At 40.2% G+C, this 13,993-nt stretch overlaps 1 protein-coding gene across 1 annotated transcript; it reads right to left on the reverse strand.

Moving 5' to 3' along the window:
- Positions 1-357: 357 nt before the first annotated feature.
- On the reverse strand, positions 358-8,039 carry LOC137277599 (neuronal acetylcholine receptor subunit alpha-10-like). The gene is made up of 6 exons (XM_067809404.1): positions 7,905-8,039; positions 5,956-6,092; positions 5,274-5,318; positions 4,212-4,321; positions 2,914-3,461; positions 358-2,094 (listed from the first exon to the last, which is right to left on the reverse strand). Exons 1-6 carry the CDS (start codon positions 7,981-7,983, stop codon positions 1,463-1,465), a joined length of 1,551 nt encoding a protein of 516 aa, XP_067665505.1. The 5' UTR covers positions 7,984-8,039; the 3' UTR covers positions 358-1,462.
- Positions 8,040-13,993: the final 5,954 nt, after the last annotated feature.

Here is a 13,993-nt window from a genome sequence, read left to right on the forward strand (position 1 = left end):
CCCATTTACGTGGAACTCATTAACGATTTCCTTCAGTTTGGCCTCCAGTTTCTCCGTGTCACTAGACCTATAGTTCGTATTGTCTGTATGTCGTACAATATGTTGATAACATAACTTTATACAGACATACGTCATAGATCACAGTACGTCACAGTAATATAGCAAACACGTACTATCAGATGTAGCTAGGCATAGGTGTTGTGTATGTTTCAGATAAGTTCAAATAATTTTACATAGAGATCATTAAATTATAACTCGAATATAACAGATCCCATTAAATGACACATGTGCTGTCAACTGACAATGAATTTGAAATGCCATGTCCGTCACGGTTCCCCAGCACATAAATACAAAGTGTTCAGTTCTTAACTTTATTCGGTACAAGACAAGAAAACACCTGTTGCAGTTGGGCATCGTACTAGTACTATGATATTTACAAACATAGTACAGTAAACGAGATGCGTGGACTGCAAATAAATAATAATGAAAACAACAAGTTTTGTAAAAACAAACTATCCCCCAATGTATTCATGATAACTTTTTCACTGCAGAATATAACATGCTTTAACACATTAACCCCGTATGTGATTCAAAGTTCTTTGTTGCAAAATTGTGCCATGAAATATTCCTGGAAACATTCTTTGGAGATTGGCATCGATATTCGGGCTAATACAAGCCTGGTCCTCGACTTACAATTAACACGAATAATGTCCTCCTGGCTTAGGATAACACAAACGTGGTCCTCGACTTTCAAGTAAACATGAATATTGCCCTCCAGATCTAAATTAACACAAACGTGGTCCTCGACTTTCAAGTTAACAAGAATATTGCCCTCTGATCTGGGATGATACAAGTGTGATCCTCCTTCTTTTGAAATAAATACGTAAATACGTCCGATGCCTGCGATTATACAATGGCTTCCCATGCATACCTCACAAAGACAAAATCACATGTCAAATTAAAGTAAACATCAAGGCAAAGACTGGAAAAACTCCATTAAACTATTCTGTTTTTCCCTTCACCTATCGTGACAGTCACCACTCTATTGACACAGGCACCTTTCCCAACAACTCAAAAAGTGATCATTTATTACTCCGGTTGGAGGGATCCGAGTTCGTATTTAGAGACAGAATATTACTTCGGCCATAATATACATGTTTGCCTCAAATGAGGAGACGAAGACTCCTTATTCGTTTCACAACACATTTTAACAGGACATGGTACAAAAGTTTGAATCAAAAAACAAGGGGGAAATGATTTTGTCGACACAATCGCGAAGACGTTTGTTCCCAATACTTTTGTTTGAGGAAGAACAGATTCTGTATGTTTGTATGCGCGCGTGCGTGTATATTGGACCTTGTCTTTGTGTCACTGAGTGTAGACTCAGGAGTGGGTATCAAAGCATATGTGTACGTGGCGGTCACACATCTGTGTGTGAGCTGACTTTGAGGGTGGTAAGACTTTACGAGTACAGTTTATAACTCGGAATAATCACCAAAATCATACCAATTGATATTGTCATCGAGATGAGATAAATAAGAAACAAAAACTTATCAACAACCTCAGCCACGAAGAACCATTGCCTCTTAATCTGAATCGAATGATACTGAACACTTGTGACACTAAATCGCCCATCCGGCTTCCGGGTACCTCCAACTTCTCCTATTGCGCCTCTGTTCATTGCCTCGATGTGGCCATCCGTACAGATCTTCCGGTCACTGCGAGATCTCGGGAACAACAGTTCGTTTGTTGTTCTGCTGGGAAGTAATTCTGTCGTACAGGTCGCCTCGTCCGGTGATTGGTCAGTTTCATCAGCAGGCTGAAGTATGTTCTCAGAGGGTTGGCCTCCATTTAAAGTGACTTCATTCTTAATTGAAGGATCACTTTCGAATTCAAACTGATCGCAAGAGGCCGGCTGTTCCCAAGCATACTTAGTCAGGACTATTTTGCTAAGGATCACGCGACACAACCAAAAGAGCCATTTCGGAATGACGGGGGACTGTTTGTCCTCCCCTCGTTTCTTGATATTCATCACCAGTGTGGCCATGATGAGGGACACGCAGTTGAAGGTCATGACCATGAACAGGAAGATACCTGAAGAAAATTATTAACACGTGAATTAGACTGGGTTGGACGATATTGAACATCAAAAGAAACGCAACTGATTTTGTTGTCAATATTTTAAATAGAACACATAAAACATGAACGCTTACTTTTATGAGATTTCTGAGTTTTTGTCAAATCTTGCGTTTCGTTTGCTGTTCAGTATATATGTTCGTGAAGTACATGACAACGCGAGAAGATCCTTGTAAGATGTGATCGTCATATATCCATTTCAATACAGGCATTGGAATGTCTAGTCTGGACTCGATTGTTTGCAGACTGTCGGCATTTGGATTATTGCTGTGTACGACGAAAGCAAGCTAATGAAATCCTAACAACAACAACAACAACATCAACATCAACAAGAGGTAATTGCAGCCCTATGACTACTGGTCTCTACATCCACCCCCTTGTCACAAATGAAAAACAGAAACAGATATATTCATTAACTGCTCTATAACCCGACTACTGGTTCGGACCTTGCCTTATTACTACCTTGACAACATATATTTTCGGCATAAACCAAGACGGAATATTCACCAGCACCAGCACCAGCACCGCCACAAAATACAGAAAGACGCACACATATACCGAGACCGATGGTGTCAAGTGCACAAGCACCTATGCGCGGCGCCATGGAAGTGCAAGAATAGTGGACATTTAAACTGATATTGTTCCACCTTACATCTTATGTGGCTAGACTAACTGACCACCGTGTTCATTAACGTCCACACTTACACACAAAGCAGTCTACAGAATCTGCCTGACAATCCCCAAAGGGAGACAACTCAGTTCTTATTCATATCTCACCTAGCACGGGCGTGGAGTTGGTGTCAGGAACGTTCTCAGCAATCAGCAACTGCAGCACGTACAAAGTGAGAAAAACTGTCAATCCAATATTGATCTTCTCTCCCTTGTGACACGGAAGTAGAAAACTGACCAGTGTCAGGATGCAAAGCATTATGGTCGGCGCAATTACAATATAATCGTAATACAGAGACTTTCGCTTTACGCTGATGTGACAGTCGACCATGGCGTGTGAGCCATCTCCGGGACAGCAGTTACTGTCCACAAGGCTCCGGCTCACACTAACAGCTGTCAGGTCATATTCACTGTTCTGGACGTAATGACTCAGGTCTGGTTTGTCTGCGTTGAGACGCATGTCAACTTGGGTCACGTCATAGATCCACGAACCGAAACGAAGGTGACATTTCTGGTCGTCGTATGGGAAGTAGGTGACATCGACAACGCAGGAACTCTTGACCATAATAGGCACCATCCACTTGACCAGACCATCGTTTCCAATCTTTACCTTGCTGCCGGTCACGTTCACAAAGCCATCAGCGTTGTCACCTGCCCTGGAAGTAAACCAACATTCCATACAAACTGGTGTGGAGCTACGATTACAGTTACTGTACCGATTCTAGCGCTTTTGTTGGATGGATTAATGCCCTTCTGGGATTCGAACCCAAACCTTCGGTCAGGCTACCAGCCTCATAACTGACTGAATAATACTTAATACTTCAGTTAACACTGACCTATGAAATAGGCTCTCTCTTATTGCCTAAGCTCATCAAGAGAGTGAGATTACTTTTACACTGCAATATTCTAGTCACAGGCGTCAGTAGGGAACGTGGAAGTGTTGTAATACATATCAAACATTATACTAAACAAACCTAGGTACACCACAGTCAAGGTGTATTGGGGTTCAAGTGTCCTGTATGGGTTCTTTCTATTTGAGGTTCACATGTTTTCCGAAACATCAAGTGATATATTTCAGTTTCTATAACCTTTAAGCTTTAACTATAACTATAACAGAGAATCAGGTAACTTTCAGATAAAATGAGTTAAAGCTGGGAGAAAGGAAACTGAGGTAATAACTCTGACAAGCTGTGCAATCCAAACACCAATGGACTAAACTAACAATTACGTACTAGTAATATGAACTTGTATTTAGAAATCGCAAATGACATAACAGGATGTTCTTGAAAGAAAGCTGGAACTAAGGAACTTGGTGTTTAAAGATTCTAACTGAAAATCTGAAAATCGGAATGAGGAACACGATCAATGGATCACGGTACATCATGCAGAAGGGTAAGTAAACTTACTTGTTGAAAAGAAACATGTCGGGCACCCACACGTTAGTAGACGGAATCATCAGCGTGTCTAGTCCATCGTAGTCCTCGGGGTCCCATCTCAAGTTCTCGTCAGTCCATTCCTGGATTTACGATAGGTGTCCATAACAACTGGCTCGTCAATATATTTTTATATTGACTGACGGTCGACAATAAAAAATCAATTACCCGACGGTAACTGTAGATATTGAGACAAACAAGGTGTTATTGGTTCACGGAACAACATGCACATGATCCTCCTGGTGTATCTTGGGGAGGGAAGCAGCTGATACTGTTTTCAGTCTTTCTGTTTCTACTCCTTCACACTGTGTGTAAATAGCTTTCGTTTTGTTTTTCTTTTTTTCTTTTTGAATACACTCATTGATTCCCTGTCATTGCTGTACTTTTATACAAATGAACTGATATGTTTTTGACAAGTGTGTATGATGTTGTTTCATGTAACTAATAAATTGGTGAAATAACGCCGAGGTTATTATTATGTTATTTATATGGCGCACATATCCACGCAACGATTACATGCTCGAGGCGCTGGTATATATTTCACCGGATGTAAATCTCAGCGGCACATCTTTTTATCAATCTCAACTCTCCGAGGAGCAAACAACTCTTGCAGCCACTATGTGCACCGAATTACAGTGGGTTGCCTATCCTTACTCACTTGCAACTGTGAGGACATATAGTCACAGTACTCTCTCCAACTAGGTGTTTGCACGTATTCATCTGATCACCATCTGGTCATTTACCAACATATTCGTGTACACGTTTGTGTACTCTACACAGTCAACACAAAAAGTTGAGTGAAAAAAAAAGAAGCAAGCATATGGGAGTTACCTACTGCCTATTTGGGGTCAAATTGTTCACGCGCACCTGTACTCTGGCGGCTAAAGCTATAGAAATAAGAAATAGTTCAGAGTCGGATCGTCAGCGTCGTTCTTCCCCGCTGTGAAGCAATCGGTAGTACTTAATGAGTCATCGTTTTGAAGCCGGTTCTCATTCAACACATGAAGCGCGCATAAAATGTAGCCAAATACTTACCTCGTGAACCCACACGGCCGTGGTCAGAACTTGGTTCTTCTCATCCTGCCAATAGCAAGAGAAACGTGAGCACAAAAACGGAAAGGCGGTTATGCTGCGACAGATTCACGGAATCTAAGGACAATTTGACACATTTATGTAAGCGTTCTTGTCAGTATCGATTGAATTTGTCATTGATCAAAGGCTGCCTTTAACTGGGGTTATTTTTCAATAATTTATGAATACGCGTTCTTACTGTACCCAATTACAACTGAATGCGATAACACCTCTAGCTTGGTATGAAGTGTAGTTAGGTTGTCATGGGTCATGACAGCGGAACAGTTGTGGCCTGTATTCATAGAAAGAAAGACCGCACAGACGACGGCCCTTTCTCTCAAATATTTACAACTCGATCATTTTATGAAAAGTACAATTGTCTTAAAAACTTGGCGACTGGACCGTTTGTTCTGAAATATAAGCTTCCGCATTCAGACAATTTCGCATTACGGATTAAGTTAGTACATTGTTACCACGGTTGCGTTGTAACAAGAGAAGACTGCGTGTTTCTGGACTGTGCGTCTGGACTCTCTAATGGAGAAATCATGTTTCTTGTCAGCTTCCAAAACACCCACACCCTACTGCCAGGAATACGTAATATGGCATATGATGTGCTTTCTATTTCCCACTGTCGCCTCCAACTTACTAGATCAAGGAGCTGATTGAGAGCGATGCCGAAGCTGACGATAACTGGTTTACTGGCGTTCTCCACGGGCCTGGATTCGGGATTGTACGACTGGAACAGATCGCCATACAGTCGTTGTTCTGTCCCTACACGCCGGCCTGTAATATATATTCACGAACATTCTCAATTATGCATGAAATATAGACCTGAACACGCTTGTACAGGATTCGAACCCGGACTTTCGCTGTGGGGTGCAAAGTGCTACCTCGTCGAGCCTTACGAACTATAGATATTGACAGAAGCTACAAGAGTATATGCGAATGATTATGTTAATTACTTCAATAAAAGGCACAGAACTTTGTGGTCAGCTTATTTACGGTACACGGAGGTGTGTCCCTTGCGTATTAAGAATGATCCTTTTCTTTTCATGTTCGAATCATGTTCACCCTGACTCTTGTATTAAAACGTTTTCGCCACCTGTACGGGTAGTCATGCTCGGAGATGTGGTTATCTGCAAGCAATGGTACTAGTACGGCATTGAGTATTGTTGATAATACACAAGGCTGGTTTGTCTGGTAAAGAGTCGATTATATACAAATAGTATAGATTGAATATACGGTAGTATAGATTGAATATCGCCACGTTAGGCGTTTAACAGCAAACCAAACAACAATGCATGTTTCAGTATGGAACTAATTGATCTGTTTGACAGATATTTATGCGTTGTATATCTTAAAGATAATTTCACAAGCAGGAAGCCTGTTGTTGGATTGATTGATTATATGTAGACGTCTACGTTGTCGTCAACAGATGTTTCCAACGTCAGCAACGTGATCCTTGTCTGAGTAGGAGTACGTGACCCGACTGCAAGCGTATGTATAATTAAACAAAACATGGGTGCGCGATTGCGTAGTATCTTACGTAATGACGATAATGGGATTTCCTCTTCGCAGAAAACACCGGTCATTACTTTCATTCTATTTTTTTACGAATACTTGCCATTTATCCATGCAAATGTGTTTGTTTCTTTTTTCTTCTTCTCGTATTTAACATTGTTCCGTGCATTCAGAAACGTTAGCTTCTAACATACTTGACACCTACACCAGTATAAACCGGGGATAATAACACAAAGACTTTTCCCTGCGTGTGATATGAATGTTTAAACTAAAATTAAACCTTTGCAGTCGCCAGTCTTGTAGTGCAGGACATCCAATAATATTACCGTCATAAAAAGTTACATGTACAAGGAACAATTTTATCTGCTTTCCATCAGAATTATCTTTTCCAAAGTTCCCCTCTTAATAAAACCCACTGATGTGCACCATCAAACGGTTCCATTAGGGAACAAATATCCGTCTCTCCGACGCCATTCCGCCTAATTGGTTTCGCCCGTTTATATATAAACACCGCTGCTGATGCGAGAGGAGGGCCTGTCAGTGAGGGAATCTCACATTTCCATGGTAACAGAGGAAGATGCGCGGAAGATTATCGGCCGGTCAACAAAGTGTAATTAATGGATGTCAGGTTTTACAAAGTTATTCGAATCCGTGGATTCAAGAAGTGCGGTGCAGCTTATAAACATATATTGAGTTTTTACAATTGCTATACGCGAATTCTAGCGCTGTTATGGCGTGTGTGAGGTTGTTAAAGAGATATAGTGACGTAATATTGCTAGTAGATTATGATAGATATTGCCTGGGCATTAGAGGTACATGGAACACAATGCATGAATGTATCATTGGGCAGTCTGTAAGATTTGGCGATAGTCAGGTTTTCCTTGTGAACAAGAATGCTGTAAACACGATGTCGTTATTGCACCTGCCTTCACACACACAGCACTGAAATATTTCAATACGACGACTCGCCAAGAGAAGAAAGTAATGTTAAACACGACTTGCGACCGAAACGACAAAACATTTCGCACATACAGACATGCACACAGCAACAATACTCGTCGCTAAATACAATACCGTCACTTCCGTAAAGTATTAGCACTAAAGCCAGGAGCACAACTGCACACTTCATCTTTGAAAGCCCGGTGCTCAACATCTTATCTGTAAACAGACGGTCGCCATTTTGTTACACGACCTTGACCTTGTGCCAGTGCCAAGTCTGTAGCGTATCGATATGTTATCATCGGCCGAGGCAGGATATTCCACACACCGGGTGATTCATCCACATTATTGATTCAGGAGCTGACTGTGATTTAAAGCTATGGGCTGTGTTGGAGCGAAGTCCCAAACTTTCACTATACTCGAAAAGTTTTTAATGTGAAATGCAAGGAAAAAAATATTGATATTGCGCAATAGAGAATGTTGTTACATTATGGCGAGGAGTGGAGCTTATGGATCTCCTCCTCATGACATAAACCTTCAAACAAAGACAGAATGTGATGTTGCACCATATTCCTTTTCTCCAATTCACTTAGATTTTTTTCATTTGCATCCGACCAAGTGAAGATTCGATCCCTTACCTTAATGATTACTATAATACTTTACCTTCTCCTGAAGGCAGATTTATGTAGGAGATATATTTTATGACGCTTCTCTTGTATTTTAATGAAAATATTGTTTTCACATGATTTTCCTTTAATTTCATTTTCATAATGATAATTTTGGGATTTAAGGTGCGTTTTCCGACATAGTGCGTATTGCACACATTGGCCCGCCGGGCACTCAAGCGCTTGGTCGAAAGGAGAGTGTACTAACAACCAGCTGTAGAAGGGTTGCATTATTAATATTTTATGAATTTTGAATACGCTAATTTGCCACCAGTGCAAGGCAGAAGTGATGTAAGGGGTGGTTTGGTATTTGTTTTGGTGTTATGAGCTTGTTTTCGTTTGGTTTTATGTCAGTTTATGTATTTTTTAGGTAGGTAGGTAGGTAGGTAGGTAGGTAGGTAGGTTATTGATACAAGTTGGTTATGTGAGATTATATGCGACCTCGAAGCCCAGTTTTGATTAGCAGTATGTCAGAATGTTTGAGCATTTAGTGGATCTAGGTGTGTTTGTACTAACCGGTCATTCTCCAGATATTATATATACATAAATGACAAAGTGTTATACATGGATTACCTTAGCCATCACGTCCAACAAGGACGTATGGCTTACATAAAATCCTCGTTTCTCCTAACACGCGTTCACTTCTAAAAATGAAAGTCCAGAAGCGCACATACAATATTGATGAGTGCCTTGAAATAATGTCAACTATTGCACATCAAAAGCGGGATTTGTCACCACACGGAGACCAGATAGCAGAAATCATGTAAGCAGACACCATTTATGGTCTCTGCATTTGTTAATGCTCGATGACATTTGGCATTGTTCTTATCACGCACAGATGTTCTTGTCAAGTAGTAGTTACACATTCGTCATCAGTTCTGACCATATAATCTGTTCGCACTCGCCAAAACGTGACGAAGTACGCGTGTACTGTCAGAGCCTGTTTGTAATTGATTACAGAAGGCTAAATGAAATATGTTCGGCGTGCACCACAAGTGCAGGACACCAACGCTTAAACAAGAACAATCATAATAGTAGTGTTCAGTTGTATGTCAGGTAAGTCGTTTTTTATTGCAAACAAACATAATGATAGAAATAATACAGTTTCCACTCTGATTCACGCATTGAACATATTGAACTCGGTTGCTGTTTCATACAATGTCAGGCGTAAATAACAGTCTACTTCTATGTTTTGTTTGTTTATTTGTTTGTTTGATGCAGGAATATGTCCTGCTACATGGCGGCAGTCAGTAAAATAATCCACCCTGGACCAGACAATCCAGTGATCAGCAGCATAAGCGTCGATCTACGCAGTTGGTCTGCTTCATATCTTGCTGAAAGCCCTTAAAGGTTTGGAAAATAGCTTATGGCTTTAAGGTAACTAACCAAATGACAGTAGAACAATGCCATATCTCCCGTTACCTTGGCGACCAACATTTTGTCAATGTTGTCAAGTGACGAGTCCAGTCTCTTCAAGCTGTTCACCTCCCTTGGAAGTGAGTGAATGCTGTTTTATCAACAACATTACTGCTGCATCTAGATGATACAGAAATGGACAGAACAATCTGTTACATTTGGACATGACAAACTGTCACGTCACTGATTTCGACGTCGACCAAACTTTCGTATACTCTTTAGACTATTTCTACAAACAATACACGGAAACACTTTGTTAACACTATGAACTGGTCATGTCATTTTGTAGGCTGTGGTGAGTTTCTGTGTCTTTATTATCGAACTGTGACTAAAGCTTCTTTTCAGTCTGTTTGTGGAACCAATTATTTACTTGAAAAGAGGGCCCCATAGATCACTCAAAGTTTCACAACGCACTTGAATCCCAAAACCGTCTTCATCATCTAGCATGTCTATCCTGGAACATAAACTGGTTCTTCCCAGCAGACGCTCTGCGTTCAGTTTATGACGATGTGTAAAGACAGTGCCTTGAATTACAACTAAATTGTCAGTTGCCACAATGGCTTTCTCTTACCTATACACCTGTGTTACCAAGAGAACTAACCTGCTCGGCAAAAGGAAATATACACATAAAAAGTGGACTTAAAAATGTTACACTTTCAAGACGTTAGAGAGATAAAACCGTTGCCGACACAGCGGAATCTTGAAACTGCTTTGATACCTTCTTAAATAATCAGCTCGCCAAACCCTGACCGATATAACTGATATTGTTAAAACGTCGCACAGACACAGACTTTACAACGGAGATCATAGGAATTACTAACAGAATTACGAATAATGTCTTTATTATTTAAAAGCGTTTCATGGACTCTGAGGACGCTTGTCCTGTCGACATAATAATGGCACCCAACAAAAATGTTCACATATTTTAGATTGACCGTTTAAATGTTAAGCAAAAACTTCAAAATATATGTGCGAATACAACAGACCGGCAAGGTGGTTTGTATTCCTTGAATCTGATGTAATTTCCTGACATGACATATAGTCACATGACTTAACATATATTATCTTTGGGATTGCACCTTCTTAGTACAGTACAAATTCTAGTTCTTTTGTTGGGTTGAGTCCTGTCCGGGATTCGAAACCACAACCTCAGATTCTTGCACCTAATCGCCAGCACACTAAGTCAGCCGCCTAACCCGCACAGCCACCGCGATTGTTGTGTGCTGGCGATTAGATGTCCGACTGAGGGTATGGGATCGAAGCCCATACTACGAAAGTGCAATCATAAATAAAACATCTGTTAAATTATGTGCCTGTATGTCATGAGTCATTTGCGGCGGATGGACAGACTAGGCGGCTGACTTTGTGCATTGGCGATTAAGGGCCTGACTTTGAAGGTGTAGGATCAAATGACGGATGGGACTGGAACTAGAATCTGTACTTTTCTTAGAAAGTATAACCCCAAAAATTGACCACTTTCTAAAAACATTTTGTAACAGCCAGATGTATATTCATGATGTATTTTAGTCGCTTATATTGCACTTCACCGTGGTACAGGAAACTCACCTTTTCAGGATCACCTGTTAACGTCAGTATTTTGTAGTGATTTATAGACACATTACCATGATACCGTTGTAATCGTAATTCTCTTCATTTAATTTCCACTTGTGAAACTGGTCTGAATAACGATTGTACAAAGTTGTTATGCCAACGCCAAATCTCTCTATAACGAGGGTGTAATCAAAGAATGATGTTTGTCCATTCTTTAAAAAAATGTCAGTTCCAGCTGGTAACTTTACATGTTGACAGCTTGTTGCTTTTGAGCGCAATGATGTAATCATGTTTGTTCTCGCCACACAGAGACTGATTAAAGTGGAAGGAAAATAGTACTTACGAATTCCACGTTGCCACCGCTATTTGTACTTGTTTACGGGCATGATTTAACATATGTTTTTTCACACACATAACAAAGAAACTAAAGGGTCAACTTTTGCACGTGTGACAATGTACTGACGTCTTGCGCTATTGTAATGTTTACTGACGTAATTATTTGTAAACAGGCCAGATGTTTGTATAATATTAGGACAACTGTTTACAACGCCATTAATGGTTTGAATTAGTCACGTCAATAAATCATTAACAACTCACATAACTCCCTGTCACAAAAATATGGAAATGTAATTTCTCCTATAAACTGACGGCAACCAACTTGACTCTCTAGGACCAGGGACCAGCACGAAGCTTAACTCAGGTCAATGGAACCTTAGGTAACCATGGTGTATTTAATGCTCGTCATTCCTGGCGCAATAACGGCATGACGTACGGCATGTTAAGCAGCACATGGGACAAGTATTGGTTTAACGCATATTTGGCTAAATAAAGTGAAAATAAAAAAGTGAAATGTTTCTCGGGCATCGCCGCGTCACTTTTATTTGTGGGCGTAACAATGTTTTATTGCCATTAAAAAAATACTTTTGCTTAAAATAGTGAGTGTCGGTAAGAACGAGTGTGACTGATACTACAACTCCTCATTACGTAGCTAAACTTTCCAAGATGTATCACTATCAATTTTTTGAAAAAAATTCCTACCGCCCTCGTCACTTTTGAAAACAATGTGTCCGAGAAACATTTAATAAAATTATGCAGCCTTAATGACGTATTCCTTATGGACATGTCCATGTCGACTACAAATGATTGCATATTCATATCTCGTTCTGAAGACTGGGACGATACCGCTGCACGATCATGAATACGGAAACGTTACTGTTTACACAAAAACATTTAAATATAATCGATTCGATTGGACGGAAGGATGCATTTTTTGTAAAATTATAACTGGACTGCCTTGTACTTTTAGGTGCATGTTGAACCACCTGGGTATTCTCTTGCTAAAATGCTAAAGGATAACGAATTTATTATATAATATAACAATGGAAATATAATGGTCTCCTTAAGTGAAAATCAATAATAATATTCATATGAACTTCATGGTCATCGATATTGATTATCACCTGATTGTCCATAGTATATATACCACCTGCAGTTGCGGGTGTTGTATACATTTTTGTTTATTGGTTGATACATTATAACAGCTATACGGTCGGTCTGTCAGGTCTGGACGTGACAAACCGGTGACTGACAGCAGGGTAACTTATATACGTTTCAGTACACGTACATAAAGAGAAAGAAGACACCCGTGAAGGTCCCAGTAGAATAGGCTTTCAGCAACCCATGCTTGCCATAAAAGGCGACTAGCTTGTCGTAAGAGGCGACTAATGGGATCGGGTGGTCACGCTCACTGACTTGGTTGACACATGTCATCGGTTCCCAATTGCGCAGATCGATGCTCATGTTATTGATCACTGGATTGTCTGATCCAGACTCGATCACTTTACAGACCGCCGCCATATAGCTGGAATATTGCTGAGTGCGGCGTAAAACAAAACTCACTCATTCATTCACTAGAAGACGCTAATTTTTCACATTTTCGTTGCTGTTAAAATGTGCAAGCGCATTCTCCGAAAGGTCATTTACTTAACACAATAGTATATAGAATAATCTTTTGAACGTCTTGTATGGAAAACGAATGTTGATCAAACGTTATGAATGAGAGAGACAAGAGACAAATGGCTCGATGTACAAGTTTCTTTTCACGCAAACGATGTACTATGCACATGATTTAAATACCAATATTATAAATGAAATCATGGTGATGATGGTGTTGATGATGATGACGATGACGATGATATTTGCGTTGAGCGTAATTAGAATGTAAGAATGTAAATAGAGGAGTGATTAATGGGTGAAAGTGTTTTACGTCGCTTTAATGCAACTGACATGTCAAACTATAATTTCACGTAACGTTAAACGACACACAGAAGCACACAGGCAACGGCACACATGTTTCAAGCATTGACAACTTCACAGATGTCACAGAAGATTAACTGATCAATTGACCACGTTCCTGTCAGGAAAATACAAACAGTATCCTTAATGGTCCTTGGTGAGATAAGCATGTTGTCAGCTTGAAACACGTGACAGCAGGTAACACGATAGCCACCTTGCAGCATGAAATCTATACTGCACCGGAGGAGAATTATAGAACTGTCAATTACAATCGTGATTTTGACACGTGAGTTAACC

This window comes from Haliotis asinina, chromosome 3, assembly GCF_037392515.1.
Source record: "Haliotis asinina isolate JCU_RB_2024 chromosome 3, JCU_Hal_asi_v2, whole genome shotgun sequence".
Classification (NCBI taxonomy): Eukaryota; Metazoa; Mollusca; class Gastropoda; order Lepetellida; family Haliotidae; genus Haliotis; species Haliotis asinina.